The 26,727-nt window shown below is 46.1% G+C and overlaps 1 protein-coding gene across 2 annotated transcripts; it reads right to left on the bottom strand.

Annotated features, from left to right (window-relative positions):
- Positions 1 to 2,083: 2,083 nt before the first annotated feature.
- Positions 2,084 to 16,881, bottom strand: Cxcl12 (C-X-C motif chemokine ligand 12). 2 transcript variants are annotated; one of them, XM_046458393.2, is made up of 4 exons: positions 16,684 to 16,868; positions 12,802 to 12,919; positions 10,482 to 10,568; positions 2,084 to 5,129 (listed from the first exon to the last, which is right to left on the bottom strand). In XM_046458393.2, exons 1-4 carry the CDS (start codon positions 16,742 to 16,744, stop codon positions 5,114 to 5,116), a joined length of 282 nt encoding a protein of 93 aa, XP_046314349.1. In that variant the 5' UTR covers positions 16,745 to 16,868; the 3' UTR covers positions 2,084 to 5,113. The 2 variants fall into 2 exon arrangements, with proteins under 2 accessions (XP_046314349.1, XP_046314348.1); XM_046458392.2 differs by lacking the exon at positions 2,084 to 5,129 and adding an exon at positions 5,136 to 7,889 and having other exon boundaries at positions 16,684 to 16,881.
- Positions 16,882 to 26,727: the final 9,846 nt, after the last annotated feature.

Raw genomic sequence — 26,727 nt, 5'->3', positions numbered from 1 at the left:
TTCCTTGCACTAGAGGAGCAGAGGGGGAAAAAAGATGTCCTGGTCACTCCAGTGTCCACAACACCTAGTGCAGGACTGGCATCAGAACTGTTGCTGGTTGAGTAAATGAGGGTCGTGGGCCTAGACACTTTTTATTGATTGATTGATTGATTGATACTATATCATTCTGAAGGGTCAACTGGTTGTCAATTCGTGTGCAACAATGGTGGCATGGTGTGCAAGAAACATGACCTCGCAGCACTAAGGACCCTACAGGTCACCCTAACCAAGAAGCTTCTCCCCATCCATCAGCTCAGAAAGTAGGCTCAACTTCTATGTCACTTCTAGCTCCACTTGGTGTCTGAGCTTTATTGAGGAGCTAAGAGTTGAGAGGTGGATGTGACTCCCATTCCAGCTGTGTGGCCTCCACCCTATCTGTGGCATCTACCCTGTGTATATGTAATGGGTAGGTTCTGAGCATAGGAATGACATGGTCATTTCTAGGTCAGAAATAATCTGGACTTGGTAGACATTTGGGGCTTTCGTGCCAGTCTCTCTTTTGCAATGTTTATGAATGAGAGAAAATGTGGATCCCGGGGCACCAGAGGTGGAGAGAGGGAACCTTTTGTGGGGAGAGGATGAGTTTTCCTGTCTCTCCAATGCTAGCTAGTTTGTCTAATCCTCTCAGTTCTTGGTGGCACTAGGCTTCAATGTGGTAGCTAGGGAGACTGAGACTCAGAGCAAGTAATGTGCCTTAAATCAGAGGGCAGACAGAAGGAAAAGAATTCAAGCTCTTCTCTACTCATCTTCATACCCATACAGGTTGTTGTGACTTATACTACCTCTCCTAGGGCCTCCTCTAACCCTTCCTTTCTCCAGTGCATGTGCAACTGAAAGAGGACACAGTTTTGGTCCGAACTCCATTTTTCTCTGCTTGCCAGCAAATGAGTTCTTCCCAGCCTGTCTCAAATTCTAAGATCAGCAAATCCTATAGGACTATACCTTATGATGGGAGCCAGGTTGCTCCCATAGGCAGGAGCAGGCATCTCATGATGGGAACTGAATCGGCCCCACAAGCAATATTGATTCTCCAGATGCCAGCAGGACCTTTCATAACCAGACCTGAGAAAATGATCAACCAGACTACTGTTTGGCCAGGATTGCTTGACTATGCATACTTCTTATCCCTGCCACCACCCCACTTTTCTCTTCCCCTATATAATCCTGAAGCTGTTGCCAGTGCTTTGAAGACAGGGTTTAGGAAGTTGGTCACCCTGTTTCTTCCCAGAGTGACCTCATTGAATAAATTCCTTTCTTACTTCACCACCACTTACCTCTCTGACTGGATTTTTGAGGTAGTGGGGCACAGAAGCCCTGAATGTATAATTCAGAAGCCCTGGTTTGTTGAGACCCCTCAAGTGTCAGGTCTCTGGTAACACAACTTAGCACCCAGTGGCATCCACCTTATACGTAACGGAGAGTTTCTGAGCACAAGAGTGACATGGTTATTTTTAGGCCAAAAACAATCTGGACTAAAACATTTGGGGCTTTTGTGGTGGCCTTTCCTTTGCAATTGTAGTTGACGGCAGACTACAGAGTATGTGATAAAAAGTGTTAAGAGCTAAACATTAGGAGAACAAGGGTGAGGTCTACTGGATTCACACCACTGTTCCCAGGATCCAGGACAGGGCTGGCCAGCAGCAGACAAATGAATCTGGCTTCCAGCAGGGCTCCTGTGCAGGACAGGAAATATGCCGAGTTCCAGCAACAACTGTTACCTTCTGTCAAGACTGATAAAGGCAGAGTAGAAGTTTTCTTTCCCAGAGCCGTTGGGAAAATTCTTGGGACCCTGGATCAAAATCCCACCTTGTGAAATAGAGTACTAGTTTTGCCTTTAAGGAGAGATCCCAGCAAAACCCAGAGAAAAGGGAGTAGCTTTACTTTGCTAAGGGTCAGGAGTAGCAATTGTGACCCCAGAATTTTTGCCTGTGATTACATGAATGGCCCTTTCCCACTAACCACTGCAACTAGTGTTGAGTTTAAGGAAGAAAAACCAAGTCTGAAAAATTTTATGTGGTAATGCTCATTTCAAATTCTTGGTGGCTACATTTGAATACAGATCTTTATTAGGAAAATTATAAGTGCAGATACAGTTTTTCATTGATATGACTTCAAAGTAGAAATTGTTGTTTCTCAGAGTTGTTACTTTAAGGGAAAAAAAAAAGCACACACTGCATACAGGAAGCTGCCTTCTCCAGGACCATTTTCACATTATCTGGGAGATGCAATTTAAACAATATAAAATACAGTATTTATCACATTTAACACTGAACCCATCACTGCTCAAAGACTGAGAGCCTGGCGAGGTTGGTTTTGTCAGTGGTCTGCTTGAGGGACTTGGAGATTTCTAGGCAGCATTTCCAGGAATGGGGGTCCTTCAGAGTGGATTAGGAGAGCTGTGCAGAGGGAATAGGGCCCCCAAATTTTCATCCAGCTGGAAAAGGGTGCACTACATGAGAAAGGTGATCAACTCCCAACTGGGGAGCCCTGGGTAATAATTTCAGAGAGAAAATCACATCATGGAAGGATCAGTGGGATGCAATGAAAAGATTTAGTTCTCTGGATATCCCCCAGGGGAGACTGCAACCTTTTGCAATGCAGACCTTCTGCTCAAAGCTGAACGGACTTTCTTAGGAGGTGATCTCTGATCTCTGGTGAACAGGTAGAGAGCAGAGGGCCCTCCTGCACCTCCTCGCTAGTGTCTCAGTACCTTGGCCAGAGGGCGACAAACAACAGTGCAAAACAACACATGGCATAGATTTAGATTCCAACATACAGCGCGTCTGTGAGCCCCCAGCCCCCCTTCCCAGTCCTGATGCAAAGGCTAGTGTCAGGGGTGAAGGATAACCCAGGAGGTTGCATGGAGCCCAAGGGAATGTCAGGGTATCCGCAGCACCAGGACTAGGAGGAACAGCTGGGTGTCCCTAGTCAACAGCTCCATGATGCATTTGACTGGTATTTTGAAAGCAAACTGGGATTAGGATGGGGAGAGACTTTTCCTTTGCAAATGGACCATTTAAATGCATATTTTCTTCAGCCAGGCAGTCTCCTTTAGGAGCCAATTGTTAGTAGAAAACTGTTATTTCCCTGGAGTTTCTACTCTTTTTTTATTCCTCCCCCTATGCAGGAGAAACAAATGATTCCTTTCGTAACTCTACTTGAGATTTATGGTCAAGTTTGTTTCTTTGGAAGCAAGAGATTTAATGGTCCTGGTTCCTAGATTCCAGAGGGGAGGTGCTCCTGAGTTTTCCATGAAGGATATCTTGGATTACCTGGAAAATTATTGTCTCACTGAACATTCAATTATTTCATGTATAAATCAGAAGACTTGTAGTGATGGGTTAATTGCAAAAGAGAATTTTTAAACTAGCTTTGTGTTCTTATAATTAATAAAGATCTCCTAACCCCATTTTTCCCCTAGTATAACATAACTGGTTTGAAAATCTTATGTTTGAATTGGGGGAAATGTTTTGGTAGATGGATTTACTTCTTCTATAAAAAACCAATTTAAGCTAATATTTATGGAAATGCCTGACACACATTACTAATTACAGATTATGAAATCTCAGAACACCTGCAAGTAAAATCTCTTTTTAACTTCCTTTCTCCATGCTACGTACAATGTCATGTCAACTGATAACTTTCCTTGCTTTGCTCCTCATTTTTCCATCTTCCTCACTAAAGTGTCTCACTAGAATCTTTAACCAAAAAGAGAAAGGTATTAGTGAGACTGAATGAAAAACAAAACATACAAAAACATCCAAGTACCTACATTTTAATGCAGTTTAATGTAACTCTATAGACTGCTCTTAAAGGGAAAATTTCAAATGTCAGGAATTTTATCCTACTTTCTTAGAGGAATGCCTGGCTGTACATCCTGGAAGTGCATATTGACATGTGCCAGGAGAGAAGTCCAGGGTTAAGGTAAGACATGATGGCATTGCCAAATGGTGAAGAAGATGGTTAGACTTTAATTGGGAAGGGATTTTCATACCTAGGATTGATTATTTTATGATTTTTATTTTGAAAATAATAATAAAAATTGATATTTTTTCCCCTTGTTATTTCCAGAACAATACTGAGCTTGGCACCAGGAGGAAAAAACTCTGAAGTTTTAAGATATCAACAACTCTAGAGACATTGAGTGTTAGCAGTCCTCAGAGATCAGTGCTGCTGCAAACAGCATTCCTATGGGCTCTATCTGCTGATCCACCTAGTTTTGTGGCCAGTGGGGGAACCAGATTCAGCTTGATCACAGCCCTAATCAGGAATTGTTCAAAGTGCCCAAGGGGGCGGCTCCTGACACTCAGCCTTTGCACAGGAGGAAGGGGCAGTGCATGCACCAAGATGTTGGTCATGGATGAGGACATCAGCTTTGAACAAAACATAGAATTGGACAACAGACAATATTCCAAACAAGACATGGATGTGCACAGTGTTTTCAGGGAACACCAGGTATTTGGCTTTCCTTCTTGGTGCCCAGTTTCAATGAAAGCTTTCATCTTGAGAGAGTCCTTTTTCAGGATCATGGAGACAGTCTTGGAGACACATGATGATGGATGAGAGAGAGAATGATGAGAAGGACGTGATGGGATGTGGAGGAGAGCACGGGATGAGGGGTGGGTCTCACTCTGCCCTGGCCTCACATTCCTGCCTCAGCCCAAGGAAGCCCTGCAATCCTCAGGGAGGAGGCAGACCCCGGCTTCCATTTGGAAAGGGGGTGAGCCTCCTGTCTCAGCTTAGAGAGATATTAAACGTAGGAACCCCTAATCAGAGGAGAAGGGGGGCTCCATGGGAAAGATACTATAATAAGGCAAATAACATAATGGCCTTAGCCTAAGTTCCTATTAGTCACCAATGACATTGGATAATCAAACTAAATGAAAAATAAACACCATTTGCTTTTGCTACATAATCAAATGGTGAAATTAAAGCAAACTGTGCAAAAACAAGGCCCTTGGAAATGCATTCAGCCCTGCCCAGGAGCAGAGGAAGTAGCTGTTGGCCCTTCCCTAACACTGACTTCAGACCTGGGCTCCTTCTGTAAGGTTTCCTCAGGCGTCTGACCCACCTCTCACATCTTGAACCTCCTGTTAACAAGAACAGAGGAGACACCATTAAGGAGGTTTCCCCCAGCAAGCCTGGGACTCTGAGCCCTACTCCAGCAGGCGGCTGCCTGGCAGGAGCCATGGGGCCCTTACTCCTTACTTCCAAATCATGGCCAAGTGTCTTCCATCAGAGACCTGAGAGAGCAGGGGTGCTGGGAAAGACACGGCCAGGGCTGAAGCAGAGAAATCCGAGGTAAGGCAGGAAGCAGAGAAGACAGATGGTGGCAGGAAGCACAGGGTGTGGCAGATGCACAATGGCACGGGGAGGCATGGCACAACAGTACATAGTACATGACAGACAAGTTCTACTGCCTGAACCTTGCAGACATCAGTGCTGTGGCCTCCCTGCCTGAGGGGGCCAAAAGAACTTACGCTGAAGTCACACATCCATTGGAGCAAAGGCAGGTGCTCTGCGCTACTGGGCATCCGCAGGTCTCAGAGTTTCCTGAGAAGAGGCATTTCCCATGGCTTTCACCAACCACCCACATTTGTTCTTGAGAGCTCTCTGCCCATGCCACACCAATACCACTGGCCTCAGGTAGCCAGGGGTGGGTGCAGGGGCAGTAGAACCTTCCAGGAGTCACCTGTGCTGGGCAGTGAACAGTGACCCACACCTCTCACCTGGCTGCCAATTCGCGCTGGCAATTCCTAGTTTCAACCCGTCACGAAATCCAGGACAGGCTTTCAGGCTCTTCCATCCTGACTCTGTCTTCAGCAGACCAGGGCCTGCCCCTTGTAAGAGCTTCAGAAGCCTCTTGTAAAATACAGAGAGGCCCCCTGGAGTCACATAAAGACCAACAGTGCTTCTTGTGTTTGTTAATGTGGTGCCCATTTTTAGTCCCCACAGCCATGGCTCTCCTGTGATTGGGATGGGTTGGAGGTGGCATTCCTCAGGCACTGCAGAAAGCAGTCTGCCACCTCATGGCAGCCTTAGCTTGGCCCTCAGCTGCCCTAAAATGAACTAGCCAACACTTTCCAGACACAGAGCTGCTGTCTGGGACACAGGTCTGACCTTCTGGGTTGCTTTTGTAACAGTAGGAATTCCCCATCAAGGTTCCACAGATCAGAACTATAGCTGGCTTCCACAGGAAGGATGGCAGTCCTGAGCAGCCCAACCAACAGATAGATGCCTGAAAAGATGGGGAGGGCAGGAGGAGGAGGGGGACATCCCTGAATACCCAAAGGCTAAGGCATATGTCCTCAGAACTGATGAGAGGGACATGGGCTGGGAGAGCTATCCGATAAAAAATATGGCAGTGGGAAACTCAAGGTCTTTGCTGTAGTACCCTGACAAGACATTCATGTCTTGTGGACTGTTCTATTGGCTTAATGCTGGAATCATAAGGCAGCACATGAAGACACAGTGTGCACAGAACCCAGGGACCCAGGATTGACTGATCATAGGGACATTGCTGGGTTGTCCTGAAGTCTGCTGGCTCCATGTTCCAACCTTCTTTCTGCATCAATTTACTGAAATTATAACCGTGTGTGTGTGTGTGTGTGTGTGTGTGTTTCTGTGAAGAGAAGGGTAGAGAAATTCAAGGTGCCCTTTTTCAAAGTACTGCTGAAATTGGGGCCTTGCCCTCTCATGTGGTCCACATATTTCCAGTTCAAATTGGAGACTTGGAAAAAAACCAATCTGAGATATAAATTGATAGGGGAGGGAGCAGGGTGCAGGAAAATTCTAGAACTTAAACCATATTTGCTATAGGCAGATATGTCCTGTGAGTAAAGATTGAGGCAGCTGTGTCTTGGAGCCAGGATGGCACACCTTCCTAGAGATCTTCCTGGAAAAAGTGGGGAGGGGACAAGTTAACGGTCCCCAAACCTGCAGGCCCTTCACAGAGTTCCAGAACATATCTTTCCTCCACGTGGGAAACCCGTTTAAAGACTTTAAAGTGAACTGCCCGAAGAGGAGGCTCCCTGAGAAGCATTTCACATCTGTTTTTCCAGGAATGCAGCATTCCCTCCTGCTCACCTCATACAGTCTGCAGAAACCCTTGTGTGAGGTAAGGCTGCTCATACAGCTCAGGGGAGGAAGGAGGACTGAAGAAGTCCCTTCCCTGGACACAGAGTGTGGAGCACCAGGCGACAGGTACTTGGGAAAAGCTCAGGCTGGGGCTGAGAGCAAGTCAGTCATCAACTGTCCTGGGAAGGTTGAAAGGGACAGCTTGGCTGTGGGGAAGACTAGGCGTAAGACACATGCTCCTACTGGTGAGGGCACCTCTGCTGGACTACCAGGCTGCTATGGGCACTGGCCAGGCGGCCACACACTGGTCTCCACAGGGCTGCAGACTGCAAGTGTGTGGAGCTGTGGGAGTTCCAGCTTGGAGGGCTCAGCAGCCAGGGTGATGCTGGAGACCTGGGCCAGGCTAGGAGGGTCCTGAGCACACAGGCTCCATGTCGCAGGTCCCTACCCCAGTCTCTCAACAACTAATTTCTTCATAACTTAGCAGACCAAGAAGGGCCTTAAAAAAGCATATAAATACAGGAGCTGGTGTGGCCACCAGGGTGGCAAAGCGCTGCTCCCCGACAAAGTCTGAGCACCTGCCCAGCGTGCCTTGCGTCTGCCCTGGAGCAGGGTTAGAGCGAATTTACAAAGCGCGGAGAGCAGAGTGTACTGCGGTCCATCTGGAGGTGGCAGATAACTAGTTTTTCCTTTTCTGAGCAGCCTTTCTCTTCTTCTGTCGCTTCTTTTTTCCTATCTTTTCTTTTTTCCCCACTTTTTCTTCTCTGCGCCCCCTTAGATAAAATTAGTAGAACCATTAATCATGTTGAAATACACAGGAGTTTGTCTCAGTCTGCACAATATTTAACACAGGCTCATGGGTCTGTTTAATTCTGTCTTCAGTCTTAGGCCTGGAGGCCCCTGAGCAAAGTGCTATTCATAGGTAATTCATTAAAATAAATTAGACATTTTCCCCTATTCAGACAAATGTTAAATGGGCTTCCGCATAATACTTTTGAAACAGTTATAGCAATAGCCAATGGGAGGAGCTGAGCCTGGTTCTGACAACCCCCTGAGGCTCTCACTGGTAATAAGGAATCCACACCACAGAGGGTGTGGAAGGATGCCCAGGATCAGGCAGTTGGTCTTCTCTCTCACCCCTCCCTCTCACCAGGCTTCCTTCTTTCTCAATGCAGAGTTGAAGTCTGTTTGCTTCCTCGTAAAACAGAATAAAATTAAAAAATAAAAATTTCTGCATTTCAAATCAAATAATGCTTTGGAGATTGGTGGCCTCCCAAAAGAGAAAGAAGGCAGCCTGATCCCACCTTCTCCTTTCTGGATGTTGGGGAACACCCTCTGGGAATGACTGGGATTGTTCTGGAGAGCAAGGGAGAGAGCTGGTTAGCAGAATTTTATTAGAGCAACTGGCTCATGACTGTCACATTAAAATGATTCAAGCTGAATGGTATTTAATGATTTATGGGGTGAGGCCACCTGTTCTTACGAAAGCCTGATATTAACCGTGGCCTGGAGTCATGGGATTTTTACATGGGAAAATGGGGTAGCTTGATATTACTAGGGTTGAGTCTCTGGGGATTACATGAGGATGTTAGGAGAACTGAGGAAGAGGAGGAGGGAGGGGAAGAGAATTAGTGAGTCAAATATTATTTGTCAGAAAACTAGCTAGCACTCTACTTCATTAGGTTAAAAAAAAAAGACACAAAAACTTGAGCTGCAGCTTTAATCTGTTCTTGAGACAAAGTCCCATGCAGTGTCACTCACACAGGGACTCTGCAGAAGGGATCTACAGCACCTGACCAGCAGGCCAGCTTTTTAAAATAGTCTTCAGAAATGCTATGAGCTCATCTCTAATAACTAATCAATTTTATTTCAGGTAAATAAATTCCCACATACAGTAGGAGGTTTATACCCATGAAAAACAATGAGCATTTTATTGCTAGTGCATATAATGTCACATTTGATACAATTTTAGTACAAGTGAAAAAATACACTGTGGCTAACATTGAAATGCTACAATAACATTTATATATCATATATATTTCTTTACAAATTGCCAGTAGTTTATCATAGATAAAGGTCACCTACTGACATTCATATGGCTCCACTTCAAATATATGAATTGTTCAACTACAAATATATTCTGAAATACACTTGTTTTCTAAAGAAACATAAAAAAAATGTGCACAAAAATATATATAAAAAATGCCTTGCAAAAAGTTACAAATACCACTAGGGCCATCTGTGGATCACATTTATGCACAAAAATTTCATCTTGCCCACATTTCTGATTGGAACAGGAGGACTGTTTTGTGGCAAGGTTATTCATTTATTTTTTTTCACTTCTGATTTCATAAACCTCAAAGTTTGTAGAGCCGCCATAGTATATACAGGCTTCAGAGGCAATCAGAGAAACCAAATTCCTTAAATCAAGCTCTGAGATTTAAAATTGCATTTATTAAAATTCTGCAAAAACTTGTCTTTTTGTGGGAAAATGGGGGCATGATTTCACATCCTCCAGGAGGGGGTTGGCTCCATTCCGGAGGAAGCTAAAGTGGGATGTCACAGAGGGCCCAAGTTCCAGGGGAGGCAAAGAGAGGAGAGTGAGGCAGGGCAGGAGTCCACCGATCACCCTCCTTCCTGCCAGTGTGGCACTGATCAGGTTACAGAAATGAGAAGCAGAAGCAAGATGCAGCATGCTTTTGGAGGCAGGGAAAGGTCAGGAATGGCCAGGTGGGGGTCTCTATGCACAGTCCCCAGTGGCAGTGGCTTCTAGGTGGAGCCCCCAAATCCAATCACTGAACTTGAAAGAGAGGGTGAAGGCAGTGGATTCTGCCCAGCCCTGCTGTGTGAGAGAGCCACACAGAGGCATCTTTGGAGGGGCACCCCTGTAGGAGTGTCCTGCACTCTTCCTCAGCATCCTTGGCAGAAAGGATACTTTTTTGAATTCCCTGTGAAGCCATCATCCAACTGTGCCCAGAGGCCCCAGGAGAGGAAAGGAAAAGCTCCAAAACAAACCAAATACAGATTTTGAAGTAATTATTGATTTAAAAAATGATAATGAGAATGATGATGATTGTAATGATCATGAGGGAACTGACCGGTTGGGATAATACAATTTCTTAGACAAACCCCAGTTATAAAAGCTCCATGGATGAATACAAGCTGCAATATCGTACCATACTCTTTAAATGCGGTGTCTATATGCTGGCAAAACTCAGGCCCAACCCCAGATCAATACTGCCTCACAGGCTCACCACCTCTGGGGGTTCAGGCCCACCTCCCACCAACTCTGCCTTTTATCCCTCACAGGTTTTAGCCTTCCTTAAGTGGGTCTAGTGGAAAGTCCTTTTGGCTGTGTTGCTTACTTGTTTAAAGCTTTCTCCAGGTATTCCTGAATCCACTTTAATTTCGGGTCAATGCACACTTGTCTGTTGTTGCTCTTCAGTCTTGCACTGCCAAAACAAGAGGCCACAGGGTACAGTTGAATGAAAAAAAGGCATTGCTGCACTTTGCACATGTGCTCAATCACCCAATTTAGGACTCCCTGAAGGGCCCGGGTGCTCTGCCCTGAAGCTGGAGTTGGAGAACCTCTCAGATGTGCGGGGGGTGAAAAACACAATACTGGCAGTGTGGAGGGTTCCATAGCAGAGATAGAGAAACAAACAAAAAAAAATCTTTACAGGAGAGTCCAGGGAGAATTCACAGCAGGGGACATTTGAGTTGGCCTTTGAAGGATAAGTAGGAGCTTGGCAAGTGAATAAAGCAGAAGAGGAAAACAACAGCAAATACACCAAAGGGGTCAAAGTTATATAGAAGATGTGGTGGAGAGTGGAGACAGGATGCTAAAGGACTTGAGACCAGATGTAAGGGGCAATGGAGTGGGGACTTCATGTGGAAGTTTACGAACACTTCTGAGGACACTAGAAGGTGAAAGAAGCAGATTTTAATTTTGCTGGAGTATCTTAATAGCACATGGAACAGACTTAAGAGTAGCCCTGTAGGAGGACTACAGTAATCTGGGGGGGGTGAGGGCAGTCCAGTGAGGGGAGAGAGATTAGGGAGAAATAGTGCAGGCTGAGAGGGAAGAGTGCAGGTGATTTGCTAGAAAATGGTTTCAGAACAATTTTTAAATTCACTGAATACTTCATGGTCTTTTTCTTTCTTTCTTTCTTGTTTTTTTTTTTTTTTTTTTTTTTTTCAGTGCTGGGGATCAAACCTAGGACCTTGCACTACCCTGAGCTACACCCCTAGCCTTCATTTATTTTTTTAGATGTTCACAGAACTTTCTGCTTCTCAGCTCCACTCAAAGCTTCCACATATGAAAACTCCTGGGGAGGAGTTGGATTTCTCTCTGGAAACCTCTTCATAAAGGCCTGGTAAGAGCAATTTCCAACTTCCCTGTCCTCACTGTGAGGACGACTAAGCTCCAGGACAGTGGCTCAGGGACAGCCACCGAGTCTTTAAATAGCCTACCCATGAAGTGAACACAGGTTTGCAAAGCAGGGATGTGGCTTGCTGCAAAGCACATCAGACTGCAAATCTCTGAACAGCTATTTATTAATTTAGTGTTTGCCCAGACCTGAGAATTGTATTTGGCCTCTTCAACTTCAAGAGACATTCAGATGAAAGTGAAACTGCATATCTATGCTTCAAAGTTAGGTAAATTCACTATCTTCAAAATATCCTTCACAAGATATATATATATATATATATATATATATTTTTTTTTTTTTTTGTAAGCCAAGTAGGGAAAAAAAAAGCCATCTTTTGTAGCCCTAAAACATGTTGTAAATAACAAACACACTCAAAGCAGCAAAGGCTAGAAAAAGAAGAAAGATGAAGAAATCCAAACCTTAAATAGTTGATGTCTCATGGAAAAATCTGGGAAGTTGCAACTTTTGTTTCAACTGCTGTGTCCTTACCCCATTTTTAGCACTAGGACTTTTGAGAAAGCAAATCCTCCCTAAGGGACTCCTAGCTGTCATCTCCCTAGGTACAGACACAAAATTACATGAGGGCAGGAGAGCCAAGCAATAGATTTCTAAGCATGTGGCTTTCTTCTGCACCAAGAAAGATCTTTGTGCCTTGCAGATGTGTGATTTTGAATTTTTCTTATTTCTCATATGAATGAAATCAAATGTTGGCAGCTGCCATCAACACTAAGGGCGGTGGAGACCAACAACAACAAAAAAATTAAACTCATAGGTTGGACTTGAAAAAAAAATAATGCAGTTAAATGAGCTGAAAAATTTGAGGCTTTACCAAATGATTAAAGATGACTTCAATTGAATTTGAGTCTTGTGATCTTTTCCTATGAGAAAGATTAATTCAAGGTTCTGAAGCTGATGGAACAAATAGAACCATTACTAGCAACAGGATGGCTAATTTACTGGGCTTTGGCCAAACCCAAGGTAAAGTCCATAGTTTCTCCAGTACAGAGGGAGCCAGCTGTGCTGTGCCAGAAAGGAGGAAGTTTGAAGGTGAAACAAGAACAACTAGGAGCCCGGTGGGGGGCCAAGGACAGAGTAGCTTTCAAAGCTCACATCTGATGGCATTTTCAAAGTCTTCATGGTAAAAGTAGTTGTCATTAATTACACCAAGTTAAGGCTGGATGCCCAGCATCTGTCATTTCTATACTATATCAATTAGATGCAAAGTCACTGGAGGATGATACTTAAGACTTACACAATCTGGAGAGAGCAATTCGGAGTGTTGAGGATTTTGAGATGCCTGACATTGACTCTGGCCACATGGCTTTCGAAGAATCGGCATGGACATCTGTAGCTCAGGCTGACGGGTTTTCCTAGAAGAGGTAAGAAGAACAAGGCCCCTTGTTACCTTGCCAGGCATTACTGGAGATCCAAGGGATGAAATGACAGTAGGTGAATAATCAAGGCCAATGTGATGAATTACACATTACAGGGCATTCTGGCAAAGACCATCTCATGAGGCAGCATGGAGTTCTAGCTGGACTCAGGATCTGCTTCTATAGGACAAGGGAGCAAAATCAACAGAGAGAGCTGGACCCTAGGGGAATAAGGAGATTAAAGGAGAAGCCACCTGCTCAAGGTGCCTAAAGATAAAGGTAGGAATTACAGAAGATAATGGTTTCAGTTAAAGGCACTGAGATTCCCAGTTTTTCTTGGCAAAGCAAACTTTTCCACTTCTCCAGGGCTACAAGTAGAGAAAGACTATTTTAGGGAAGGGGGAAGGGAAAGAATGTGGCTCAAGTCTCCCTCCCCTCCCCCTCTGGCACAAGCTTGGGGTCAAGAACTGCAAAGCTCAGGGGAATGCTGCCCTCCCCCATCTGCAGTTTTCTCCTGTCACATTCAAGCCCTGAAAACCACAAAAGAATCTCAGCCCAATTCCTACCTGGGAGTCCTCAGAGTGCAGGCTCAGTGCTTACCTTCTCCCTAGTACTTCCCCGAAGGCTGGAGTCAAATGTGGCTTTTATTGCCCTTACAGGGATGCGACAGTCTCCTGGATCCTATTACAGTCTTTGTTTGCCAATTCACCAATTTGCAAAATGCCATAATTGACACTCATTAGTGTAAATTAGCAAGGGGCTCCTGCGGAACCCTTTAAGACAGGCCCTTTAAGTCTAGAATTGCAAGCCCTGGGGGGATGGGATTTATTTATTTATTTTTCTTTTTTTCTGAAGATTTTTCCAATCCCTGCTTAATATCCCAACTTATTTGAATTTGTGGATATTTTCATCCAGGATTACATATATGCCTGAGAATATTTAATTTGGAGATTTTAGGGTTTTGTTTGCCTGTTTAGAGTTGCCTTTGGGAAATAGCTGTGGAAGTGAGTCAAGTCTTATGCATGAGGGGCTTATTTTTTTTTCTACAGGTTACATTCAGTGGAGGGATGCTGTGGCCTGGGAACAGCAGTGTATTTTGTCACCAAGTCAGAGGAAAAGCAGACACCCTCCACCTGCCAGGACCAACCTTGAAAACCATGAAGAGAAAACCTGGCATCAAGGTAAAGAAAACCACCAACACAGGGCTGATTCCAGCAACTACATGGGTCCCTGCAGGGGAACTCAGTGGTGCCCTGTAATCAGATCACCTGGGAAAGTGACCCAGAGAATGGGACCTGGCAGGCTGAGAATGAAGGTCTCTGAGTGCTGTCTCTGGCTTTCCATCTTTCCCTGCATTTCTCTTGGGCCCTTCTGTGTTGCATGGGGGCTGAGACCTGGAGCCTGGTTGTGAGGTAAAATTTGCTCCGACCCCACAGCAACAGTGAGCTTGAAGGGAGACAGCACATAGTGCACAAACGCAGCAGCAGCAGCATTATGTTGACTGGGGGCTGCTTCTCTCCCAACTCCCCATAAGTTTTCTGGCACCTCTAACCAGTGGATATCAGGCCAGAAATCAGAGCTGATTCCTTGCTCAAAACACAGGCTTTTTCAGCTTCTCTCCCCTCCCCCTCTACCCCTTGGGATTATCCATTTCCTTCAAAGGCAATTCTTATTCCTACCCTCAGGACCCCTCTGTCTGTCTGTCAAGCAGGGAGTTTCAACAGGTTTTTTAAAGTGATAGAGCTCCCAGGTGTTCTTAATGGGAAAACTTGATGCTGGTTCAACCTTGTGTCTTTTCCTCCAGGTTTTTTTTTTTTTTTTCACTATTACTAAATTTTCCAACTATTTTGGGTGTGAATCCATGTAAAAGCAAAAGTCCTGACCAGCTCCGATATCACCTGGATTTGGAAGCTAGTGAGATTAGCTCCCAGAGCAGTTTCCAGAGAGTATTCTACTCCAATGCAGAGACAAGAGCCCTGGTCAGCTCCTCCAAGCAGGACTGGGAATCTGACCCACCTCAGGAAGCCTAGGGCACCTGAGGACCCAGTTGCTTGACCCAGTCAGCCAATAAGAGGAGGGTAGAAGTGATGCACACAATGAGAAACTGGACCTGCCTGGAACACAGGGCACTGACCAGGCACTTATAAGTGTGAGGCACTTACTTCTTCTGTATTTCTCTTAGGTCAGCTGCACCCAGAACTCAAGGACCTGGGTCCTTGAATTTCTGTATCCTCAAAGCACCAGACGACCACTACCACCAAGGGAGTGAGCAGCCACCATTTACCAGAGAGGTGCACTATGATAACTCCACCCTCACCAGATCCCTCAATCATTAACGCCCAAACAGAATGAATGTCCTGTGACTCAGGGTGGGGGTCAGTAGGAAGACTTAGACTGCGAATACTTTTTTAGCAAAAAAAAAAAAAAAAAAAAAATTGAAAATTGCCTGTAGTCTGGACCCTTTTCAGCTCTCACTTAGCAACTCATGTTTTTCGAGAACACTTCCCATGCAGTCAGCATTCACCGGGTTAGCTCAGCCTCTCTTGCCAGTTTAAGCGGTGCTCACACCCTACTTACACCCGCAGCGACTCATTGTCCACACTTAGGTGAGAAACCCGTCTAGCCCTGGGGTCACGCTTGGGTACCACACAGACCACAGCTGCACTAAGAGCACTCAGAGTGTCCTTCAGCCCTTTGCAAGTAACCTCCTCACAGGAAGGACGCTTGGCCTGATTGACAAGAGTTTTGTTTTGTGTACTGAGACAATAGTTTATTTTGGTTAGCAGCAGCGGTGTCCTCTAACAGTGTACCCAGTTGAGTTGTCTCTTCAGAGTCAAAAGGTAAGGAGCTCTCCCAGTGAAACAGGACACCACCATTTCCAGGACCCAAGGCCTTGGAGATTGAACCATGGTGCAGCTCCTATTCCGAAGCAGCTGGCCGGTGACAAAGGCGCCAGTCTGCAGGTGTGTTTTGGGGGATGGGGTAAGGACGAGAGTGCATGGCCTGCACGGCCCCTAGACCTCTCTTTGGTGACCCCAGGAAGAGTCATGGAGGCAGTAGGTGGACGCTACCCAGGTCCGCGTCGATGCAGACCATCGAGCTGTGCAGAACGCTGCTGGCTGGTGGCGCGAGCCCGACAGCTGCTCTGGGCCGCCAGCCGGCGCTGGCAGAGAGCCCCGCGAATGTGCGGGAAAAGGACCCACTTCACTTGGAGTGGATGCAACACTGCTGCATCCCACCTCGCAGCTAAGATAAGCCCTTCGCGATACTTAACCTGGTGTGCAAAGAGCTCTTTCCTACAGTCACTGTCTGATAGTATCTCTCACACCGTGCGCAGCGGGACTCTGAGCCCCTTCGCCGCTGGAAACCGACCTTGGTGCCCAAAGGCACTAGTTGGGGGAAGGCAGGCGACTAGGACGCCTCGAGACACAGCTCTCCAAACCCGCGCACTACAGCACCAGTTCCGCACACGCCACCAGCTCGCTCTTGCCCAGTTATCCTGCCCGACCTAACTCTGCAGCCCGCTGGAGGTCCGCCGGCCGCTTTTTGCCAGGCGCAAAGCCTCCAAGCGATACTTTGGGCTTAGGACGTGGCACGAATGAGCATGCAAAGTGAGCTGCCTCGGTTCCCCTGTGCCAAGCGGCGGGAACTAGGTTCGCTCAGGGCAGCGCGGGCGCAGGCAAAGAAGCCACGGACCTTCGCGGAGCGGGAATCCCAGAGTCCAGAGCATTACCCCAGCCTTGGCCGCCGAGGGCACTCACCATCGCTGAGGCAGAGCGCAGCCAGCACTAGGGCCAGTACGGCGACGACCTTGGTGTCCATGGCGCGGGCGGGAGGGCGCTCGGGTGGCAGGGAAAACACAGGGACCAGGCACAGAGCGAGTGTAGCGGCGGACGGAGAGTGAAAGTGCGGCGGCTGGAGGCGCTCGCCCGGCGCTTTAGAGGCGAAAGCCACCCGGGGCGGGGCATTGAGTTAGGCAAGGGGCGGGCCTGGAGCCGAATCCTGGCGGTGGCGGGGGTCTCTGACGCGCGTCCTTCTCCAGTGCGCAGTTCCTCAGGTCCCCACCCTCCCGCCCCTCCTCGGCTCCCGCGGTGCTCCTAGGGCCGTAGAGTGCCCCGGCCTTTGATCATCTCTGGCCCTGCTGGGTCCTGCCTGGCGCGCCACCCCAGCAAAGAGGCTCCCAGCCGCGCATTCCCATTATGCAGATAGAGAGACTGAGAGAAAGTGGGGAATCTGGGAAAAGCTGCGAGACTTTGCCTTTCTGTGGCAGGGACTGAGTGAGAACTGATAAAAAACAAACCAGTTGGTTCTGGGAGCGAAAGCCCGCTGTGCCGCAGCAGCGTTCTAGGGCAGCCAAGAGCTACCTGTTCTCCTAGCGCAGGTCCTCAAGCTGACCTTTCACCCAACTTCACTGCTGTGCCACCGATCAGAGCCACAAGGATTCCAAGCCAAGGCCATTGCTAACCCAGACTCAACGTCCCTCCTGGAAAGTTCTAACAGAGCGTTGGCCGCCTCGAAAGGAAACAAAACCGTTCGCCCCGGGGGCTCTCAGTAAACGTGAATTTATTTAGCCCTTTGTACCTCTGTTCTCTCAACTGTGGAAGGGGCTAATCACAGTTTCCACCCCGCAATGTGGAACTAGGGAAATTGAATGAGAATCCCCCGCCCCACCGCGAAGTCCTCATCATCGTGTCTGACACATAGTCAATACTCAATTAATGGAAGCTGGGAACAATTTTTAAATTTTCAGTATTTCCTGCCTCTCCCTAGTGAAAGCCCAACGCGACCCAAAGGCATGAGAGAACTCTCATCCTCCTCTGCCTTTTAGGATGGTGCTGCTGGGGTTGCAGTTCAGGTCCAGAGAACTTCACCTTCGGAGCAGTCCCTTGGCAGTGTTTAGCCCTCCAAGTAGGTCGCCGCGCCTGGATACCCCGTGACAGCTCCAGTCAAGTGGGGAAGGGTTGTAGGCAGGCGGCCCAGGAGGCTCTGGAGTGAGGAGAGCATCCTTTGGCACCTTCCCTTGAGCCAGGTAACACTGGCCACCTCTTTTGTCCCTTTCTTCCAGCCAGTGAAGTGGGTTCGATCTCTGCGTCCATTCGTGGGTCGCTCAATGCCAACAGACGTCAGACCCTGGGGAGTGCTAGGATCCTAGCCATCCCGCAGTGGGGGCCCCAGGTACCTGGGTCAGCGACTCCCTCTGAAGAACAAGGATGGTGTGTGTGTGTGTGTGTGTGTGTGTGTGTGTGTGTTGAGTGTGGGGAAGGAGTCAACAGGAGTCTGCCAGGGTTCTGGAAATTCAGCGGTAGAATTGAACGTCTTCTGCATAATGCCCTCACCCCCTGCCCACCACCACCACCACCACCACTACCACACACACACTTTGGCTCCCAGTTAAATGGGTCTGAATTCATTCATTCATTCACCTCAGCCTAGCCCACTTCAGGGCACCGAGTGGGAACCCCACTGACTTGGGTCCACGTCCTTAAAAGACTAACAATCTAGCAGAGGAGGAAGTCCTTGGGCACTCTCTAGGCCTTCACTTGGTCCAGAAACAGTCCAGTAATCTCCAAGTCCTGGAATTCAGCCTGCAATTGACCTATTGCAGCGGCTGGGCTCCGGCGCCCTCTGGTGGCGACATCTTATGCAGATAGACTGAGAGATAAATGAGCTTCCTCGCTCTGGGATTCTGGTAACCTGAGGCTAAGTTTAGGTAAGGCTATGATGCCTACACAGCACGGTCAAAGACCAGGATCCACGGTAAATCTCAGGACTGACCTTAGTGTCTTGTACTGGAGCCCCAAGTCTTGTGCACAGCCGGAGCTAAGCCCAGCTTCTCCCTTAAATCTGGCCAAAACAAATGGCAAATCCTCTTGACACCAAATCTGGTGGGTAGGACCTATTATTCTCAGCCTGAAGGTGCCCTGGGAGAGTCTGACTTGGGCTGAAGATGTGACCAAGGCGAACCAGGGATTTAGGACACCCCGGATCCTGAAGATGCATCCCCAGACTTCAGGATGGAGGTTAGCATGGGACCCATCCATGCCCACTGCTCCCTCATTCATAAAAATAATACTATTGAATACCTTCTATGTGCTGAACATTGGCTGTTTAAAATATATCAGAAAAGGAAGCAGCTGGGCACAGTAGTGACACATGCCTGTAATAGCAGCAACTTTGGAGGCTGAGGCAGGAGAATCGCCAGTTCAAAGCCAGCCTGAGCAAATTAGCATGGTCCTAAGCAACTTAGAGAGACCCTGTCTCAAAATAAAAATAAATAAATAAATATAAATGATTTGGAAAATGGCTCAGTGGTTAAGCACCCCTGGATTCAATCCCCAGTACCTAATAAATAAATAAATATGAAGCAAAAATCCCCTCATCCTGGGACTAGGTGTGTATGTGTTTGGGGACGGGGAGGTCATGGAGAAGGGACAAATGACACTAAACATAGTAAAAAGCATATAATATGCAGAAGGTCATTAAGTGCCATGGGGAATAAAGCAGAGAAAGAGAGGCGTTATTTTTAAAATATGATAGCCAATGATCTATGTTTAAGATAAAATCCACACAATTTTACAGTTGGCAAATGATTTAAATTTAAACCCTGAACACTGAGGAGGACTCAACAAACTACAGACAGGGGGGACATACCCAGGGACAGCCCCAGCCCCAGCCAAGTAGCTTTTTAACTAGCTCTATGCTCAGCCATAGGGCAACCCCCAAATTTCAGATAGTAGAGCTCACCATTCTTTCCCCACTGTCACTTGCACTTGCTACTATCTCTGCTCAAAAATGGTCTAACTTGATCTCTCTTCAGGAAGTCTCATCAAGGCTCAAGAAATTGATCTTCTCTGTCAGATCTTCCAGCTCCTTTCCACACAACACAAGGAATTCTGGGAGCTGCTTTTCTTCAGGAGCCATCTGAGTTATGTAAAGTTCAAGGGGGCGGGGGGGGGGGGAGGTAGAGATCTGGCTGCTGAATTACAAGGCAGGTGCACCTCTGAGGTCAGGATCAGGACACCTGGCACAGGCACCTCTCCACTCTCCTCTTTGTACCTGGTATGGTTCATACCTTCAGGGTTCAATGACTGTGTGTGCTGGTGGAATCTCAGTACAAGGTTGAAGGTTTGCACTAAATAAATCTATGTTGTACAGTGTATAAATGATAAAGTGACTTCAATTGGTACTCTTTTGAGAACTATATTTTTAAAGTAATAAGAAAAAATATGACTAGTATATTAAAGCCATGCATTTCAGATATCGTACAGGGTCTGTTTTCTTTTTTTTTTTTAAAAAAAATTCAAGTTTCTAAGTGAGTCAGTTTGCACTAATATACCATGTAATAGTCTAGGTGGCTGGGGACATTGAAAAAATGTTGACAATGATACAAAAACAACAACAACAAAACCCCCAAAACCCTGAAGTTTGAAAATGCTGTTTAAATGATTATTAAACATTGTCTCACCCCAACCCTCTTTTTAAAATAAATGATTAGACCTCAGAGTAGCAAAACATAAAATCCAAAAAGGGAGGTGGGCTCATTTACTTATCAGGTAATGCTAGAGAATGCTCTTCCAGGAGTGCTCAGATCCTAGGAAAGGAATGAGAACATGTGGGATTCTGGGACACTCTTGGCCCTCCTACCCCCAGTAGAATGCTCCCTGAAGACTCAGGGGAAGGCCTGAAGGGGTTCAATGAAGAAACGGCAACATGTGCTCTGCCCCTTGTCCCATCCAGCTCTGCTCTTGCATTTTTGACACCTTGCCCTGGGGTTCAGGTGTCCTATTCAGAACAGGAAGACCTAGAAAGGAAGACAAATCCCAGAGCTTTGCTGAGGTCATGGGTGTAGTGGGTACACAAGCTGTTATGGTTGATGTTGGATGTACTGAGTGTGAAACCACTTGACAAAGAAAGTCCTTTGCAAGATATCTAACAATTCTGTTTTCATAGAACTTCAGTTTGCTGTTCTGAATTTACCACAGTAGGTTCTTACAAAGACCAAGTTAGCAGAATAAGTGCTCCTGCCCCAGTTTTGAAGTCAAGATATGCAAGGCTCAGCATATTTTGAGGCTTTGGCCAACATGATAGGCCCAGCCAGGGACAAAAGCATGATTGTTTGGGACCAGCATCTCTGGGTTCTGGACCATCAGCAAGCCACAAGAGTGTGTTTAGAGACATGAGTAACTTCTGTGGTAGTCATCAGGGGACATCTTAGAATCTTTTACCCAAGAGCCAGGGCTCATCATCTTTTGGGCTGGTCATGATTTCCTTGATTGAATCCCAAACTGCCTTAGGAAACAGTTCCAAAGAACCCCGGGCCATCCTTGCAGGAAAGGAACCTGGAGAGACTGAGCTAGACCCCACTGGTTTTATTTTTTCAGGCCAGATTCACTTTCAGGGACTATACAGCCAGCAAAAAATGGCTCTGCCCAGAGATTTCCCTTCAGTGGACACCGCAACAGTACAGCAGTGTTTTCCAGGACATCCCCTAGGAGTATCAGACTGCCAGGGTATTTCTAGGGAAAGATCAAACCTGAGGGTCAGGTGTGTGACCCTACCCTGACACCAGGTCGCAAGCCCTGATTTGATTCAATGCTGCCTGGGCCTCATCACCCAAATCAGAGGAGGCAGGTCTGAATTTGTTCTACCATTCCATTCCTGGCTACACTCTCTTTCCTTTTACCCCTACCTCTGGGTAGATTGGACTCAATTTCTAGGGCTCCACTAAAGTTTCAGAGTACAATAATTGCTCCTTATCTGAGGATTCACTTTCTATGGTTTTGGTTACCTGTAGCTAACTGAGATCTAAAACTGTTCGATGGGAAATTCCAGAAATAAAAAATAAGTGTATTAAATTGTGTGCCAATCTGGATGGCAGAATGACATCCCACATCATCAACTTCATTGGGCCCAAGACATCAATCATCCCTTTGCTTAACATATCCATACTAAATACATTATGTGCTAGTTTTTCACTTAGTATATCTTAGTTATCAGATGGAAAAAACTATAGTTGATGTAGTAGGGTTTGGTATCATCTGTGGTTTCAGACATCCACTAGGGCTCTTGGAATGTATCCTCTGTAGAAAAGGTGGGATTACTATATGCACTTAGGTCTACCTACATATCTGAATAATAGAGATGTGAACCTGTGAGTGTAACTAGCATGGCCATGGGTGTTACTCAGCATTGTGCATCTTTTGCTTCCTTTATCCTCACATCTACCCTGTGAAGTGTGCTTGATGTAAATTCCATTTCTGGGACTTGGGACTTAAAGTCCCAAATCTATTACTTGACAAAACTGGGATTTAAATCCATTCTGAATAATTTATACTCCATGTATGTATAATATGTCAAAATTCACTCTACTCTCACATACATCTAAAAAGAACAAATTAAAAAAAAAATAGAAAAAGCACATCTGCAGAAAAAACTAAGAGGGCTTTTCCTGGTGAAGGATGAGAGTGAATTTGCCATATGAAGTTCAAGACATTGAATTTGAATTTCAGATAAAAAACTGGTATTTATTTGTTGTTTTATTTTTTGCTTTAGAATAAGTATGTTCCAAATATCTCATGGGACATACTTATTCTAAAAGTAATTATAAGTAGTTCTGAAATTCAAGCATGCCTAGGCATCCTGTATTTTTCTTTGGCAAATCTGGCAATCCTAATCCAGAGTCTATCATTACATAAAAGAACTTCACCCTGTGGACTTTCTGACCTGGCCTTTGGGACTTTGGCAGAGACTAGAAAGGCAAGTTCTGGAATCATCCACTTTCTCATTGAGGAGATATAGGGATATCTTGTTGTTGTTGTTGTTGTTGTTGTACAGACACACTGGAAAGTGGTTCATTAAAGTAATAGGGGAATGATCTTTCTTTGCTATTTTTTTTTCTGCTAGGAGCAGCTTAACATAGCACCTGCTCCAATCCTACTCTTCCAGAAACAGTTCTGACCATGTCCAAAGGTAGGGCCATCAATTATCTTCTCTAAGCATCACCAGCCTTGATCTTCCTCTGGTCCTAGCAATGCTAATTGAAACCCAACTGCTGACAGTCTTTCCTTCTGCTTTAGGTGGCATAAGCTGCATATGGGGAAAGGGGAAACTGATGCCTCAGGAATGAGCACCACACAGCAGTCTTCTGAACTAGAATTCTGCAGACAAGGAAACAGACAAAGAGCTGCTGTGGGTTGTGGAGAGCACCTAGGACCACTGCCTGCACAGTGCCCCTGCTCAACCAGGCAGAGAAGTTGGAATTCAGCCCCATTGGCCCTTCTTTTTTCAAAGGAGGAGCTTATACTTCTTTCTACATCCTACAACCCTGTGGTCAGTCTCTGGAGTCTTATTGCTTAGGTGAACTATTCCACATTACACTCAGAGGCTTCCCAGAGAGAGGCTTTAGAGCTAAGTGCAAAATTAGGCACCACTGACAACCTAGTCCAGACTCAGGTGGGAATAGCACCTCTGAAGTTTCAACCCAACCATCTACCCACCTGCTCATCCATCTATCATTTCATATGTTCACCCATCTATTTGCATAATCATCTATTTATCCCTTTCCCTCTGTTCATTCTATTTACCACCCCCTCCCCCGATTTGTATTAGTTAGTTTTCAGTTACTATGAAAATGTACCTGAGAAAATCAGCTTCAAAGGATGAAGCTTAATTTTGGTTCATGGTTTTAGAATGTTTCAGTCAATGGTTGCTTGTCCCTGTTGTCTTTGGGCCTGTGGCAAGGCAGTTGTTATGATTTGTTTCTGAAATGTCCCTCAAAGGTTCATGTGTTGAAGGCTTGGTCCTCAGTGTAGCAATGTTCAGAGGTTGAGATTTAAGGAGTAATTGAATTGTGAAGGCTCTAAACTTATCAGTGGATTCGTCTATTGATAAATTCATAACTGAAAGGTATTGGCTGGGAATAGAAAATGTAGGATGTGGGCCCAGGTAAAAGGAAAGGATCCTTGAGGTATGCCTTTATGGATTCTTGTCCCTGAGCCTCTCTTTCTCTCATATTTCTGGCTGCCACAAAGTGAACAGTTTTCCTCCATCATGACCTTCTATCATAATGTTCTGCCTCACCACAAGCCCAGAATCAACAAAGCCAAGTAACTAAGGATTGAAACCTCTGAAACTGTGAGCCAAAGTAAATCTTTCCTCCTTTTTTCCCTCAGGCATTTTGTTACAGCAATGGAAAGCTGACTAATATTTCATGGTAAAGGAACATGGCAGAGAAAATTGCTCACTTCATGGCAATCAGAAAGCAAAGAGAGAAAAAGAAGAGGGACAAAGGTCCCAATATTTCCTTCAAAGGTATGTCCCTAGTGACCTCATTTCCTTCCACTAGGCCCTACCTCTTAAAGGTTCTACCACCTCCCAACAGTGCCATCAGCTTAGAAATATCACTTAACACACGAGCCTTTGGTGCACATTTAAAATACAAACTATAACACCTATGCATCCATCAATTCATCTATCCATCTATCCACCACCATCTACCTACCCACTCATTCATTCTTCCATCCATTGTCATTCATCCACCAAACATCCACCCATCCATCTTTTCATCCATTTGCCTACCGTCATCCAACTATCCATTCATCCACCCACCCACGCATCATCTATCCATCATCATCCACTCATCTACCCAACATCTGTTTGGCTCTCGCCCTTCAACCACACCACAAGTACTTCCCATGTACTCAAGTCCTGAAAAGCCTTTTCCATAAGGAAGAGAAAGATGCTTTCCAGACTGCAAAGGAAAGAACCAAGTGTCAAAGGCCTCAGACCTGGAGATTATACAGAAAGCCTTATACTCAAAGGAAATGAAAACCTTCACCTTTCTATTTGCTGAAGGAATGGTCCTCTCTGGAAGGCAAGGAGCACTTCTTGGGGAATGCCCACCCAGGTAGGAGGTGAGGAGAGAACATCTGAGCACACTTCATCCCCCATGCCCATCCATAAATCAGAAAGAAAGAAAGAAAGAAAGAAAGAAAGAAAGAAGCAAGCCTTTATTTCTCTGTTTACTCCTTTGCATTTAATGAGCAGTTGTTAACATTACTGAAACCATCTGATGATTTTTACCAAATGGAAAAATCTCCCTACAGGGGCAATAAAGCAAATATTCAGGACACAGAGAGGCAGTCATAAAAGGCATTACCCGGTTATAAACAGAGGCAGTTGTGGTGATCTATTACCCGTGCCTTGGCAGCTTTCAGCAGTTCTGAGATTCCAGGAGGGGCTCTGACCCGAGGCAGTATTTACTTCTGTGGCTTCTTCGGCAGGTCATTGTGGGTATAATTCTGTCTACCAGTTGACTGCAATTGAGGTTTTGAGCAGGAAGCCCAAGCCCTGAGCACTCATAACTCAGGAGGAGAAAGGCACCCCTACCTGCAGTATGCCAAGAAATGTACATCACACTGTCCCAGCTGGATGGGATGAGGGTCCCTGTGCACCCAGGCCATTATCAACTGGGATGCATGGCCTCAGTTTGTACTTGAGCCAACAGTGCCACTGGTTGGTGCATTTGTCCACTGTGGTTTACCCCAGAGCTTTTGGAAGGCCTGTCCTTGTTCTAATTGTTAGTCTTAGCTGAAGTCCATCTTATGCAATAGGCACACATCAGTCCCCACAAAGAACCCACTAGACACCATATCCCAGGGATAGGCATTCCTTCTCCTTCTCCAAGGACTAAGTGCTAGGCTTCCTCTTCAAGTAGCCACAGTTAGCCAGCAGGTCCCATGTGCCAGCCCCCGGAACAACCTTAGTAAGGCTAAATGTGGAATAGATCTGAATGATCTCATAGATGACCATACATCAGCTCTGCAAGCTTCCCAGTGGTATTGCAAGGTAAGTGTGCTTATGCCAGTTTCCAGAGGCAATAGACAGGGTCAGAGAAGGAGGTCGCTTCCCAACACAACATGAGCCAATTGTGCAGTAGGAGCTCTGACCAGGACTCCCAGGGTGGGCTTTGCAGTTCTCCCGTGATGTGTCCTCATCTGGCTGTGGAAGTGTTTGCTCTTTTGGTCACTTTGGACTGGAAGTGCAGACTCCCTCCTGACCCTGAGGCTGCCTCTGCTAGCATGGATGGGAGCCTCTGCATCATAGTCAGGCTCTGCTCAAGAGCTAAGAAGAAGGCAGCTTAAACCTACAGAAGAGCTGATTATGAAGACTAGAATGAAGCCCATGCCCCCTCATTCAGTGTCCACAGGCTGCCACGGGGTCTGGAGGACCTGGAGGGCCTGGAGTTCCAGGCTGGCCAGAGCAGCAGTATGGTACTGACTGGGCACCCAGATATGCCATAGCACCAGCTCCTAATTTCCATGTCAACCAATGCCTTCCTGGAGGGCTCTAGGCTGGGATCTCTGGGCTCCCGAAGAGGAACTCCCTCAGCTCTGCCCTCACAGAGCTGAAGTGATTATGGCTAAGATCAAACACAGGCACCAGGGTCTAGAAAGGGAAAATGCAGATGAACTTTGGAGGGTGGGGATAGGGGGCTGCTCTTCTTATGGAGACATGAAAAGCTTTGAAGGTTACAATTTTCTGCCCTGAAAAAATGTAGCATTTATTATTACTGTTATTATTTCTTTCTTAATTTACAGTTCTAGTTGCTTTATGTACATTCATCTCTGCCATTGGCCTGTGGTAAGGCATGGTACTTGTTTTAGTCAGCTTTTTCACTGCTGTGACTAAAGGACCTGACCAGCACAATTATAGAAGAGGAAGAGTTTATTTGAGGGCTCATGATTTCAGAGGTCTTAAGTCCATAGAAGAGGGCCTCCATTTCTCAGGGCTCTAGATAAGGCTGA

The sequence above is a fragment of the Marmota monax genome, unplaced genomic scaffold (genome assembly GCF_021218885.2).
Source record: "Marmota monax isolate L192 unplaced genomic scaffold, Marmota_monax_Labrador192_F-V1.1 WCK01_AAM20220418_F8-fsc00161, whole genome shotgun sequence".
In the NCBI taxonomy this organism is placed as follows: domain Eukaryota; kingdom Metazoa; phylum Chordata; class Mammalia; order Rodentia; family Sciuridae; genus Marmota; species Marmota monax.
The sequence above is the reverse complement of the archived record's forward strand: the minus strand, read 5'-3'. Positions and strand labels throughout refer to the sequence as shown.